The sequence below is a fragment of the Clytia hemisphaerica genome, unplaced genomic scaffold (assembly GCF_902728285.1).
Source record: "Clytia hemisphaerica strain Z4C2 unplaced genomic scaffold, Clytia hemisphaerica genome assembly, whole genome shotgun sequence".
NCBI classification, from domain to species: Eukaryota; Metazoa; Cnidaria; class Hydrozoa; order Leptothecata; family Clytiidae; genus Clytia; species Clytia hemisphaerica.
In genome coordinates this window covers 2,702,926-2,717,861 of record NW_027103674.1, presented here as the reverse complement: position 1 = coordinate 2,717,861, position 14,936 = coordinate 2,702,926, and the positions used below count along the sequence as shown (strand labels likewise).

The window sequence follows — 14,936 nt, the reverse complement described above, 5'->3', positions numbered from 1 at the left end:
ACACGACGCTCTTCCGATCTACATTGATCAGGTTAAGCTTGGTTGCTTACGTACTGCACTTTTTTCCCCTCTTAATCCATCTGGTTACAATGTTCTTCCTTGTCTCCGCTTCATGATTGCTGCAGCTACTGTGCATCAAAGTGTTATTGTGTTGGTGATGGTCAAACACCTTGTCATCTTTTATCTGCTCCTCAATTTCTACCTTCGAAACCGATTCAAACAGGGCCTTCTCATGTAATTTTCCGGGAAGTTTCTCTTGACGATGAAGATCTTGTTCGAGAGCTCATGTTGGAAAATTCTGAACGCCTCCAAGATGCATCACCTGGTACTTCAATCTTTCCAGCAGAGCTTATTTCTGGCCTTACACTTGATGTAATTGATAATGTTATTTTAAATTTGAAATACATTTCCACTAAAGAATTTTTTTGGAAAGTACCATGGTAAATAATGAACGTTTGGCTCATGAGATTATGGTAATTTTGTTTGAAGTTTTTAATGACATTCCAGATCCTGGTCTTTATGATAAAAATCTTGAAAATTTTGGAAACCATTTCTCAAAACAATTTGTGTTTTCAATGATTCATCACATTCTAGTAGTAGTGATGATGATTTTTTTTCATTGGATGATTAAAATGAAATTTCCTATCATGTACTATAAAAGCTTATAAATGATCTATTTACAAAAAAATTATATGCATAAGTTAGCATTACATATTTTTCCTAAAGAAACTAAAAGAAATACCGGTCTTTGCCTCTTTTTGGGGTGTTCCGTTAGGAAAGATGTAATCCTAACTTATGCATATGAATTAGCTATTAATTTTGTTTATTCTGTTTACTCTTAACTTATATTGTTGACAAAATCTTGACAAAGTAGATTGTTCTTAAAAGTTTTCTCAAACAAAAAAATAGAAACCTAGCTCAGCTGTTAAAGTTCATCAGTAAAAGAAAAAGATGTGATGATGAAACCTTATATTTACAAATTAATCAGTTTTGCATATTTCTTCTTATAAGCTTTAACCCAGTCATTCATACCATCGTAGTCAAGACCGTATATAACATTTTCGTTGAAATTTTGGAAGCTTGCATGATTTCGATCTGGAATCTCTTTCATTGAATCTGCTTTAACAAGTTCTTCAGCGAGCTTTTTAACGTCTTCATAAAATGAAGGAACTGTGTGGGATTTTCTTGGGGCTTGGGCTTTCAGGCTTTTTTCAGTATTCTGGATCAAATCTTTCACATTGTTGAGGGTTTTAGCTACTCGATCAGCGTTTGACTGGTTTAAATTGCTTCTCAGTGCCCTGAAGCCCTCCTTGAGATAACCATTTAAATGTTCCAAATGTAGATCCATTGAAATGTTATGACCAGCATATCCTTTAAAAGAAATAAAGTATTTTGTAGGGCTTTTAATTGACAATCTAGTCTCTATTTTTCTGTCGGTCTTACGACTTAATCAGTTGGACATTGACCGATAACCGACGCTTATTTTCAGCCTTGATAGGGTGTCTATTTTATTATATGACATTAATTTACATATAGTTTTATATCATTTAGTGTTATCCATACCTTTTGTATTTACAAATCGACCCCATATCAAACCAAGCGCACGATCTGGGTGATATTCAATCTCCGTGAACAGCTTCAGAAGGCCAAAACTGTACTTTGTGTGGTTGTAGTGCTTGAGGTACAATAAAGCAAATTTATAGCTTTCAAGGAGTCGTTCTCCATCACCTGAAAAAAACATAACCTTTACATTTTACTCATTTCTTATTTAAAGTCTAGAACAATGATAACAGGTACTAATCTTAAACTACACTTTTTTTTCTCATTTCACTTACCCTCTCTAATACAATCATGGATGTTTTTCAGTAACATATTCATTGTAAATAATGCCTTTTGGTAAGCCAACTTGTGGTCTGTTTTATTTAGAACGTCACAATCCATTCGTTTTGTTGAAAGTTTGTCCTTCCTTTTTCTGTAAAATAAAAAGTGTGAAACTATTTTGATTTTGAAGTTAATTATTTTTTAGTTAAATAGTTTTTAATTTGGTTTGTTTTTCTTGACACTGAGCAATTTTAAAACAAACTTTATTTACCTTGTGTACCCATGAACCTGCTTCTCATGCTTGTTTCTTGCCTTTTTATGCGTGTACAAGAACTTGCAATCTTTTTTGTGACATCGAAAAATCCTTCGGTTTGTCGATTTTGGATTCAATGCACTTTGATCAGCCTGGTAAGTGACAACGTATCTAAAAATAAATAGTCTTGTTGTTAATTGGATAGATAATAAAATAAGAATTTAAAAACTAATTATGCCCTGTTATTTGCTTTTAAAATTTCATTACAACTTAATTTGAAGCTTACTTTTTAATGATGTTTTCAACATGTCCATATAGCCAGTTGAATTTCTTCTCCTCGTCCTGCGTTTCTTTGATATCATTGGGAACAGGGTCATCTAGGAAAAGAAGTGATTTTTATTATATATTTAGCTTTTTGATAGAACAGAAGTAATTTTTTTGTATTTTTGGAAACATTTTTATTATCAGATAAGTTTTTCATTTATTTACCTCCATAGTTTTTCATGTTAAAATATGTCATTGTCATTGCAACTGCTTGAGCACTAAGTTCTTTATCTGAGTACTCTTTATACGAATTGTAATTTTTGTGAGGTCCTTTCTTTGCATTGACAGTTTGCAGAACATTAATTGACCAAGTCGACGTCCCAAATTCTGATGATGAATCTTTTCTGAAGATTTTATCTTTGATCTGAAGAGAAAAAAAACTTTAAGATTAAGTAGATGTACAAGAGTAATTGTTTTTATATAATTTTTACACTTATTTCGCATAAACTTTATAATTAAATTCATTATTATGGAAAGCAAATTTAACTTGCCTCAAAAAGGGTTTTTAATAAGTGCCAATCAGCAAAGGCAGGTTGAATTCCTTCCAGCCTGGTAAATGATGTATCTCCTGCTTGAAAGGCCTTTTTGATGTTGGAGAGACGTTCTTCGGTCAATTGATCTCCGACTACTAGAATTGGTTTCAAAATTTCGATTTTTCCATCTTCATTTTTCTTCACGGGAGTATACCTATAAATCACAGTAATGTTTTTAACAATATTTTTAGCGTTTTGACAATCTCAGTCTGATTAGGGACAAATATATTTTAAAATTCTAGCTATTGTTATATATTAATGTTTTTACCTTTCTTGAATTTGCTTTGAGATTTCTGCAATTCCGGAGGACGATTGTTCACCTTCGAAAATAACACCAAGAGAAACCTGCAAACAAATTACTTGTTTTTATTAGCGTATGTAAAGTGCATTTTTATGAATTAAAAAATTACTGATTCTTTAAATTATTTTTAAGATGTGTGACTGTCAGGCAGATAGACCCCCCCTAAAGCGTTTAAGCAAAAATATATTTTCTTACAACATCAGATTTTTCGTTCATCTTTTTCGAAAATGGATGGCTGATGTGTCTTGTAACATTTTTCGTGAAACATTTGAATGCTGGTAGGAAATCGACCAACATTCTTGCAAATAAGATTTTGAAGCTTTCCATTAACACGCGACTTGTGTTTTTCGTTGGTAGCAGCCTCATTTTGGTGTATTCGTCTGGTGTTCTGAAATCTAAAGAATAGATTTAGTTGTTTTTATAAATTTTGTTTTAACCTGTTTTTAATCCGTTACATTTTACCGAAAACGATAGTTGATAGAACTGTAAGAAGAACTAATAATATAACTAAAGCTATTACCATCTTTTTTTAAAACTCGTGATTTGACAGCCATTGTATGAAACCAGTGATGACTTCTGTTAGGATTGCCAAGTCCTTGATGCCTCACAATGACTTCCATATCGACATTATCACCGCAGAACTAAATCAAATAAAAAATTTCTGTTTCAATTTTCTTTTATTCTCTCAAGCTTGATGTTGATTATTAAAATGTTCTGGCTCTGTACATTTATTTCAAATTTGCTGCATGCAAGGGCTTGAATGTAAAATTACTAGAAATTATTCATACTTTGAAACGTGCAAGTTTACTCATTATTTCATTTTTATAACATATAAATAATCAAGACCTGTGACTTTGTCCTAAAAACTATTATCAGGTACCTCAAAATTTTCATCTAGCTCTTCATCTTGTTTTAACGACTCAACTTTTTCCTTCCAATCAAGAACTTTTTTATCGAAGTCCACCGTCATGCCTTTGTTCTTTCGATTAGCGATGGTGTACGAGTTTGTGAGAGCCATTTTGTTAAACCAACTGAATGCCACTTTCTTAACCCCAGCTGCCATTAGTAGTTGATCGTTTCGATGGGCGACAACATTTCCTCGACAATGACCATACCTAGCTTTAAACATTAGCGAGTAGCATTGGAGCCGAGCCGCGTTTTTCATGTCACCTTCCCTAGCACCCGTTGCAGATCGCAAAACTGCGTTCAAGATTGGACAGAGCGCGTCAATTTGCGAACATAACTCGTCGTCCGTGAAAGTAATGAGATTCTTTATCGATACGTCGGTGATCGTTGACTTTCTCTCGATACTCGCCAGCTCTTTGATACATTCTTTCCTTAGAGTATCAATAAGAACGTCTTTGTTGACCTAGTTTAGAAAAAAAAGCTAATTGAACGCTATTATATATGCGAAGGAAATTGTCCCGTACAGAATTAAAATTCGGTATCTCTGAATTTAAGGTTTTACGAGAAAACAATTCAGGCGTCTTTAAGTAGATTGAACTTACCCTCTCCACGCAGGTTTTTTTAGTAGCTGGAGCATCATCGTTTACCCTTTCCGTATTAATATTCCCATTCGTTCTCCAAGTATTTGCAAGGGAATTCGCTTGCTCTTGAACCTTGATTCCGTTATAACATTTAGCACAAATACAATCTTTATCCTTCGTGTTTGCCCGAACATTTATACCAACATTTTTCAACCTATCTGCTGGAACCTCGTCTTTACTTCTCGATTTAAATAGAGAGAAACTTTTTACCGACTTAAGTTTTCTTCCAGCATCATCAACAGCAAAAGCCAAACCGCACAGATGGCACGAGGTCATGATTCATTTTTCCATTTCATAATTTTTCACATCCTTCTTCTCTTAAGCGCTCTTATTAACATTTCGCATGTCTCAATTGACGACGATATCTAGCGCACTCGTACGACTCGTTTTAAGACTCATTTGCTTATTTGCTGTATAGCCTGTATATGTGAGAGGAACATCAAATGACATTGATTTCATTTCGATGTAGTTTTAAATTTTTAAGCACTAGTATACTCGCTATTTTCAATTTTTATTACAAATGAAATACTCATTTTAGACCTGTATGTTTGCATGGATAGAAAATACCGGGACGGTAAAATAATTTTTTTTATGATACAGCTTTCCCGCGTAAAATAATAGCGAGTTTGGGGGAAATTGTTTGGTTACTCGTTTGTTGAGAAAACAGAACAGAAGGTACAAAGTTCACTCTCTTCTCACTCAAGTCTCTACGAAGGAAATCCCCTCCCCGCGCAGGAGAAACACTAGCTTGTCTTACTAGCTTGTTTCGATCGTGACTTCACTCACTTAACCAAAAGCTTTCTTGCTAAGTAAGAAATATCCTAACTACATATAACCATGTCTGCATAAACAAGATAGAAAGTAATGGTAGACCGAGCTGCAGAGAAACCGAAAGCAGAAGTAAAAAAATAGAATTGGATGTGTTGGAAGCAGTTGGGTTATTCAAATTAAGGTTTTTTCTTCGATAAAATGATAAAGGAAACTAGATTTTATGTCATTTTACGTATTCGTATTTGGTATCGGAGCTGGCTATAATTGGAGGGCTTTAATTTATACTTTTTCTATGGAAAGTTCAGGATAATTGATCTGTTTTTATAGCTTTTTTTGTTGTTTTTTTCACAAAGTTATGGAAGTTTGAACTTAGAAACTCTTTTTTTTTTGGCCATCTTTTCCCCCATTTTTATATACTTTTATTTTTGAAGCTGCCATGTTTGTTATTGACATAAATTAGATAAATATTAAAATTTATTCTTTCTTCTGATTGGATAAAATTAAATCTGCCAAAGTTCAAATGTTGAAGGGGATTGTGGGATTGCACAGCCCCCACCAAGCTGTTATTTTATATTTTGTAACTGAAACATCGAATCTCACATGTGAGGGAATTTTGGTAAGGGATTTTTTTGTTTTTTCATGAATAAAATATCAGCTTGGATTCCCAGGCTACCTGAAAGCCAAAAACTTGTAACTTTAAATATCTTGACAATAGCTTAAATAGCTAGACAAAGATATTTTTTTAGATTTTGCTCATCCCTTTAAAAGTCGTTCGAGGCGATGGATTCTTTCCTCTGGCCCTCTAGCGCCATGAATCGACAGGTAGGGCATTCTTTTGTGGTCTCGAAATTCGAGGCCAACGTCCTGTTTCAAAAGTTTGGGTTTCCAGAGAAGTAAAGAAGAAATAACTATGCAAAGGCGGTGTCAAGCAGACTTAAACTAGTTTTGCTCTTGGAATCAAGTAAATTGGTTTGAGTGTTCATTTATGTTAGCTTTAGGAATGAATGGATGGTTACAGTTAGTAGAATTTATTGATTTGTAAAATAAATAAAAAATCTTTTTTCGAATCTCACGCAATTACTGTTCACGCAATTACTTTTCACGCAAAGTGAAGCTTTTTTGAAATTGTCACCCATCCACATTAGAAAAAAGGCCCATTCACGCATTCATGCAAACTGCTGAGGGCCCCTTTTAAAGGAGTAGTAAGATGGTTTGAGATATATGGCCTGCATGAACCTTCTATGATGCTGAGTAAAAAATCCAATCTTTTTTGTCTAACTATTTTCCAAAAACGACAGAAAACGAGTTATCACATAATTTGAAATTTTAAAAAATGGGTTCTTACAAAGCATCTTACTTTGAAATTCTTTTATTATCCTTTTCACACTGGTCACGAATTAAAGCCGCTAGTTGCATTGCAGCCGCCTGAAAAAACTATCAGTGTAGCCTTAGCTTTAGACGCCACTCGTCAAATTTTGATTTGTTTTATTTTGTGGCATTTGTCGGGGAGATGAATGGCTTCATTATATCTATGACCTATATGTGTTTTTACAAGAACAAACTATATAAGAACATAAGGTTTCGATGACTAAAATGTTAAGAATAAGCTAAGAACATTTTAAGGCTTTGCAGACTCCAAAACATCCGATTACTTAGGAAAATGGGCTATAAGATGCTCAAAAATGGTGAAAATAATAACATACTCAGAACATTTTTAGGATGAAAACTCAAAAAGTTAAGAACGTGGAAAGTGGAAGCTGCAACGTTATTTGGCGATACTGCCCTCCTGGATGTAGTTGTGGTTTTGGTCAGGGCAAATGTGTACCATCAAAACATCAAAGTCCTTTTGGCGAAGGCTGGATGTGCCTATTTTTTAAACAATATTCAGCCTGAGATATTCTTGTTGGCGTTCTAATAAAACCTCTCAACATTGAACATTAAAAATATACTTATATTGAGAGTCTGCTAAATGACGCGCCTTACGCGCCCACGCGCCCTCATATTTCTAACGCGCCTTCGCGCCTTACGCGCCTTACGCGCCCACGCGCCTACGCGCCTAACGCGCCTGACGCGCCTCGAAAATTTGACGCGCCCTATGATTTCGACGCGCCTTGAAAATTTGACGCGCCCTAGAATTTCGACGCGCCTTGAAAATTTGACGCGCCTTAAAAATTTGACGCGCCCTAGAATTTCGACGCGCCTTAAAAATTTGACGCGCCCTATGATTTTGACGCGCCTTGAAAATTTGACGCGCCCTATGATTTCGACGCGCCCTAGAATTTCGACGCGCCTTGAAAATTTGACGCGCCCTAAGATTTCGACACGCCTTAGGGTTTTGATGTGCCTTAAGTTTTCGGCGGTTTTGACGGACGGAATAATGGGACCGGTCTAATCATACATGGTTGGTATATAAAAGAATACCGGTGTTAGCAAAATGATCATTTCTTAAGACATTAGCCTCAAGTCGACCCGTTCCATTTATCGGCTGTACACTTTATGTACGCTTTATTAGTCTATTTCATAGAATTTGTGCATGCTACACGTTATTTCTATTCAATTTACAGGGGAAAATGCACAAATTTGTCCCTTCACAGAAAACCCAACTTTTTGTAATCATCTTTGACTTGGGAATTTTTGAAAAGTTTTCCATTGTCGCTGTCTTTGTTAAATGTACATCTCAATTTGGAAAAGAGTGATTTAAAATAATAATTTGATTACTGCAGTGACGTAGAAAGAAATCATGTACTGAAAACACGAATTATGGCTTGGTAATAAAATACTCGGGAAAAAGGTTTGTATCCTCAATCGCTCATAGAATAACGACACTGGGATAAGTACAACATTCTTTATGAGACATGGAGAAAACTCTGATCTTCAAATTACTGATCTTCATTACTAAGTAACTGAACTTAGGTAGTGCCAAATTAACAGGGCACGTCAAATTATCAGGGCGCGTCGATTTTTTTAGGGCGCGTCGATATTTTAGGGCGCGTCAAATTATCTGGGCGCGTCAAATTTTTAGGGCGCGTCAAATTATCAGGGCGCGTCGATATTTTAAGGCGCGTCAAATTTTTAGGGCGCGTCAAATTACCAGGGCGCGTCGATATTTTAAGGCGCGTCAAATTTTTAGGGCGCGTCAAATTACCAGGGCGCGTCGATATTTTAAGGCGCGTCAAATTTTTAGGGCGCGTCAAATTACCAGGGCGCGTAGGCGCGTGGGCGCGTAACATTTTAGGGCGCGTGGGCGCGTAAGGCGCGTAAGGCGCGAAGGCGCGTTAAAAATATGAGGGCGCGTGGGCGCGTAAGGCGCGTCATTTAGCAGACTCATATATTGAAAATCATTTTTTTGTTACTTTTTAAGATTTTATTTCAACAATACATTATATGTAATTTTCATAGTTTTTTTTCTAGGAGTCATCAGGTCATCAAAATAAAAGTCGTTATACACGTTTTTTTATAAGAAAATCCAACACTTTTGAAGCTTCGGATGTTGTTAGCTTGATCTTAAGATTTAGGTCATCGGAGCATTATTTTTTTATAATAGTTTGTTCTTATATAAAAACGTGTACATGCGAAAATAGTGAGTTGGCGCTCTCTAATTTGATCTTCAAGGGGAATTGGATTTTCATCGAATGACGGAACCTATCGAATAGTAGAACGTCGAATTAGAGAGTGTCAACTGTATAGTCTGAATATTCACGTTTATAAATTTGAGTGATGTCTATCACTCATTATGTAATGGGGTGAAAATTTAGATTCGAATCAATTTTGCTCCATTGTCTCAGGGACAAAAGTGAGATTTCACTTTTATTGATAGAAAAAAAAAAATGGTACGGAGACACGAGAATTTATTTTGGCGATTTGATAAAATTTCTAAATTTGGCGAGAAATAATTTTGGCGAACGACCCATTTTTGTTCAAAATTTTAGCTGAAAAAAGAGGAAAAAAAGGATTTTTAGGAGAAATAGAGACTAAATTGAAAGAAAATTAAATTTGGCCAGAATTTATTTTAGCGAGTGACCTATAAATTTAAATTTCTTTCCGCCAAAATTTCTTTCCTTAAGGTACACTAAGGAGGTTCTACACCTGCGAGGACATCGTTTCTCTCCGGTATACGCCATGACTCGGCAGCTCGCATCTGCATAGTTGCAATGTCTCCTTACGCTGTGATTCCCACTCCATCGTGGGTAGGACCCATTCCGATGCATCGGAGGGCTCATCTATCTAAATCTTCATTTGCTAATTTTCTTTTTATTAAAACTTTGTTTATAGAAAATATATTTTTTTGGAGAATGGATTACTCTTCTTTTCTTTTTCCGTTTTCAATCATCTTATTATCTGGAACCTAGTTGCAGAAATTTTCATCCAACACGCTAAAGCTCTGAAGGTTGGGAAAATTTTCAACATCTGGAAGGTTTAGATTACAGAATTATTCAAGACCGCGTCAAGCGTTTTGCAGCAGTAGACCTGGTAACCCAGCCCTCGGTTTTGGGGATTGGCGGGTCCAACCAAAATATTTTTAGGTTTACGTGTAAGGGTAGTTGAACCCGACTGGTGATGTGGCAAATGATGAAAGGTCGACTATCAATCACCTCCGATGGGATATTGCTCCGCTCCCTTTAAAGCTTTAGCGTGAGTTGCGTAGTTAGTGAACTATCTACTAAGAACAATCTGAGCCTCAGATTTCAGAAATCACTAAGAAAATACTGATTCTAACAGACTAAGCGTCTTAAGAACATCATAAGAACAAATAACACTGAAAAGTTCAAAGAATTTCAAGAAAGAGCAGCCGAGCTTGAGTCAAAATATACTGGTTCCTAAAAAAAAAAAGCGTGTAGTTAAACAATAGAACAATAGTTGAACAATAGAAAAAAGAAAGTCAGTATTAAAAAAATACACGTATCAACCCTTAACAGCGCGATCGGCTTTTAGAAGGATTGGTACTGAATTTAAAAGAAAGATTTCTTCTCGGCGCACGGCATTTTTAAAGCAAGCAAATTCTTTAATTTCTAAGTACACAAAAAAAAATTCGTTTTATTTTATGCCCTGATATTTCCGATTTTTATCAGTTCTGAGATAATACCCGTTCAAACAGCAATTCTACCACAGTGGAATTTATCTTTTCGAAAATTTCTCGCTGAGAATATCGATCGATCAATTGTTCTTAGGTTTTCTTTCTTTATTTTAAGTTTTCGGACAAAAATTTTAATGACGACGTAAGATTTGTTGTTGTTTTGAAAGCACAAGATTTTTTTTAGAAATCATTTAAAAATTTATCATTTTTGCTATATTCGATTACATCTTATTACTATAGGTTTATGATGACTTACCAACTAAATTCTTATTGATTAACATCTTATGTCAAGTGTGGGCTACGCGTTTTTTTTATAAGAACATCAGTCTTCAATGGCTAATTTTTAAGAACATTTTAAGGCTTTGCGGACTCTAGAACACCGAATTTCCTAGGATAATGGACAAAAATACTCAAAAAATGTTGAAAATAAGAACAACTTAAGGCTTAAAACTCAAAAAATAAGAACATCCAAAGGCCTAAAAATTTTTGGATGTTCTTATATACTATTGTCGAATGAAGTTAATGTGTTTTATTTCAATACTAATAGTTTCACGCCGTGGAGACGATCATCAGTCGAAAAATGGATGTTCTTATAAAAAACGTGTATCTCGTCGGTTGTTGTTGACAAATTCGTTATATAAGCAAACCAGAAAATTCGTAATATCCGAGCAGATACTGATTACTCTGTACATGACACGTGTATTTACTCTAAAGACCAAGGCTGAGAAAAGTATGCCGAGGTTGGCGGACCTCTTTGATGGTTTTCATCTAGATTTTAGAGTTAAAAAAATCGAATCTAAACATAACGTCAGTTGTAAAAAGATTAAAACCTAGTCACTTTTACTTTCGTTTCGGGGCAAAAAGTAATGCGATTTTAACGATAGTAAATATGTACTGAAGATTAGCAAAAAAATGTTCTAAGAATTACTCGGAAAAATAAATTTTCATTGAAAAAATGGGTCTCCAACCTGACACTAAAAGTTGCACTTTAAAGTCCGTTTATATGGTGGGGAGATGTAGGATATTCTTTTTTTCGATCAACTACCCCTGGATATTTTCGCTGAACACGTGTTTCACCCCCTGGACATAGCAAATTTACCCAGTGGTCACGGCCTCACAGTTATTCAATCCCCCTTGATATTATATCTTCTACATCTGCTGTGCCTTTAATTTCTTAAAAAACCCAATGTCAATGGCTGTCAGAGTCATACAGTAACGAATTTACTTCGAGCACAACTGCGTCCCCGTGTATTCCAGGCTTTATTTATGTTACTGATAGACGCCAGAGAATTATCTAAGCCTATCAGTCGTAAGCATAAAAAAGCTGATAATACGCAGGGAACCAGGTTGCTTTGGAGCACTTCTCACAAATGTTCTTAAAACTACAAACTTTTTTTTATAAGAATGGTGTAAATCCATTTCATCATAGATATTCTTAACCTTTTTGGGAAAATCATCCTAGAATATTCTTACAGTATTCTTAGGTTAGGATCCTAATTCAGTCAGACTCGATTTAACATTTAGTACATAGGTCTCAAGCATAAAATGGCATTTTTGTGACTGGAGTGACCTATTCTTGGGGTTAATTCATAATTGAAAATGCTCCAAAAATGGCATTCTTAGCTTGAGTAGAAAAATTCCATGATGGTTTCATTTCTTAGCATTATTCTTATTTTTTTGGCCATTTTCATCGTGGACATTCTTATAAAGTGTATTCTTATAAAAAAAAGCGTGTAACACATTAGAGCCTTCCCTTGTCAGAAATATTCTCATTTAGTTTCAGTTAATCCCCAATTGATGTGGGCTTAATTTTTATTTGTGGGCTTGCACATCAAAATTTTGAGCATGGGAAAGTTTTAAATTTCTAATCATACTCATTTTTCATGTTTTTGTATTTTTCTCATCTTTCATTTTTGATTATTCGAATCTGATTATGGGTTATCATAATATTTGACGTCATTTTTCACCTACGTTGGAGCGTGAAGCTCACCGACCTCTAATAAAGGCTGTCATAAAGATGTCAGGCCTATATACTAGGCTTTTTTTCTACGCAATAAACGTCTATTCCACTTTGCGGCTTTTCGAATTTTGGTAGCCCAGGATTGGATTTGCATAAAAAAACTCCAAAGGCTTTTCTTTCAGAAATTATGAAATAATTTCTCACCAAGAAATGGCATAAAAAACCCGTTTTTTGGTAAGGTACTCTCTAGAAGATGTCTTTCATTAGAGACTGCAGATAAAGATGTCAACATATCAAGGACATACGTAGGCTTCATAAATTTTTGAGTGTGCCTCAAAATGATAAGATGTTCATTCCAGTCTTCTTTTTAGAAGTCAGTGGTTCAAACCACAACCTTTTGCACCGTGGATCTTTTTTTCAAAATTTTGATTACTCAAATCTGTTTAATGCTCATTAACGTCTTCGACTATCAAATTCATCTAAGATAGAGTTTTTTTATCAAACCATACAAGTTACTAAAAAAACTTATAAGCACTCTGTCGCGGGGACTATTTACGTAAATAAACACAGAACCATGATCAAGGCAAAACTTTTAAACGATTACTGTAATCATTTGCAAATTCCGTATAAAATGATTAGGGAAGGTCTAATTCGCTCATCAAAAGTTCATCATTTTTGTTCTATCGTTTCTATCAACTGACTTTTTTGAGTTAGTTATAAATAAGAATTCATTTTTGGTTGTGTGCTTGATTCGAAACAGTTGTCTTTGAGATCGCAAGTAAGTGAGTTTACGGCTGCAGTCAGAGGCGACCCGAAATATCCTCTTTCGATAGCTACACGTTTTTTTATAAGAATCTAAAATTTTTTGAAGCCTTCGGATGTTCCTAACGTTTTGAGTTTTAAGCCTAAAAATGTTCTTAACATGTACTTATTTTCGCCATTTTTTGAGTATTTTTTGTCCATTTTCTTAAGAAACTGGGTGTTTTTTAGTCCGCCCAGTCTTAAAATGTTCTCAACTTCGCATTTTGACCAACGAAGCCTTATGTTCTTATATAATTTGTTCTTATAAAAAAACGTGTATTTACCCGAAGGTATAGGAGGGTGTCACTCTTTCTCCCTGGATTGCTCCATTTATCATGAGCTGAGCTAGTATCTCTGTTTATCTGTTTGTCTTTTCTTTCTTTCTGCATGTCTGTTTGTTTAAAAGCCTCAGGGTGGCTGGAATGTTAAAAGAAAGGTAAGGTTTGGATGAAATTCAGCACACCTAAATTGTTCCTTAAGCAGCCTTTAGTGAATTACTGATTTTTTTTCTTGTTTTTTTTTTTACAAATATTGATTCTTGGAGCCTCCCTTTAACTGCTATTGGGCTTCCGTTGATTCGGAGAATAGCATCTTCAATTGAATTTGATTACTAGTGTCCCGGGGGAGGCACTCAGGCGAAATTGGGAACGGGGACGTGCCGCTGGTCAGGGTCCCTTTTTTAGGCTCTGAAGATATCTGACAGGGTCCTAAATTTACCAAAATTTTTTGTTTCCTTGCCTGAATAACCCCTGAAATTCATCAAAATTGCTCAAAATAAGGCAAAATAGAACAGATTTATGCTGTCATTCGCCAAAATAAGTTCCCTTAAGTTAAGGTAGTTTGAGCTTTGGTTAAAATTCCACAGAAATGATCATAACTACAGAAAGTTTTTCAAACACCTTATTCGAGTATGAATCTTTTAATCATTTAATCATAAATTTATCAAAAAAACCGGGGGTGAAGTGAAATTTTTTTGTAGTATTCAGGAACCCTAATTTAAATTTCCAGGGGGTTAAACTTGTTCTAAAACCTTCAGTGGGTAAAAAAAAAGTTCGTCCACCCTAAGGTACGAAGAAGGATTTTTGCAAGGGTTTTCTTTGTTAATTTTACCATTTTTCATTCCTCCAAAATGTTTGTCCACTGTCCTGTATGGATATTGAATGGAACAGCTCAATAAAACGTCCAATAATCTCAGAAGCGAATCTTCCACCTTTCCCCAGGCAAGAAAAACTTTTCAGGGTTTGCACGATTTTTGACGACGGATTGAATCTAGCTCTTTCTTTGTTTTCGCATGCTACATTTTCTGAAATCAGGTATTATTGAAACCCACGCGGACCAACAAGCCTAATCCGAATTTAAAGGGACAATCAGATAGTTTGTGATATTTTTATATAGACAGTCTCTCAGCTACTGAAGGGCAAATATCTTAAACCATCTGATTACACCATTTATGAAGTAAGGTACTCAAAACTGAAGGAGAGGATACAATACCTTCAGAGAGAGAGTCATTTCTAGGTTATTTTGAGCTTTAAAGAGTGCAAGGTGAAATGG

At 35.1% G+C, this 14,936-nt stretch overlaps 2 protein-coding genes across 2 annotated transcripts; both read right to left on the bottom strand.

The window, feature by feature from the left end:
* Positions 1 to 923: 923 nt before the first annotated feature.
* LOC136803508 (uncharacterized) lies at positions 924 to 2,808 on the bottom strand. The gene is made up of 6 exons (XM_067060248.1): positions 2,564 to 2,808; positions 2,361 to 2,451; positions 2,093 to 2,245; positions 1,836 to 1,972; positions 1,564 to 1,728; positions 924 to 1,371 (listed from the first exon to the last, which is right to left on the bottom strand). Exons 1-6 carry the CDS (start codon positions 2,598 to 2,600, stop codon positions 974 to 976), a joined length of 981 nt encoding a protein of 326 aa, XP_066916349.1. The 5' UTR covers positions 2,601 to 2,808; the 3' UTR covers positions 924 to 973.
* A 72-nt stretch (positions 2,809 to 2,880) lies between these two features.
* On the bottom strand, positions 2,881 to 5,055 carry LOC136803572 (uncharacterized). Its single transcript, XM_067060308.1, has 6 exons — positions 4,741 to 5,055; positions 4,113 to 4,601; positions 3,753 to 3,873; positions 3,428 to 3,627; positions 3,200 to 3,276; positions 2,881 to 3,085 (listed from the first exon to the last, which is right to left on the bottom strand). Exons 1-6 carry the CDS (start codon positions 5,053 to 5,055, stop codon positions 2,881 to 2,883), a joined length of 1,407 nt encoding a protein of 468 aa, XP_066916409.1.
* Positions 5,056 to 14,936: the final 9,881 nt, after the last annotated feature.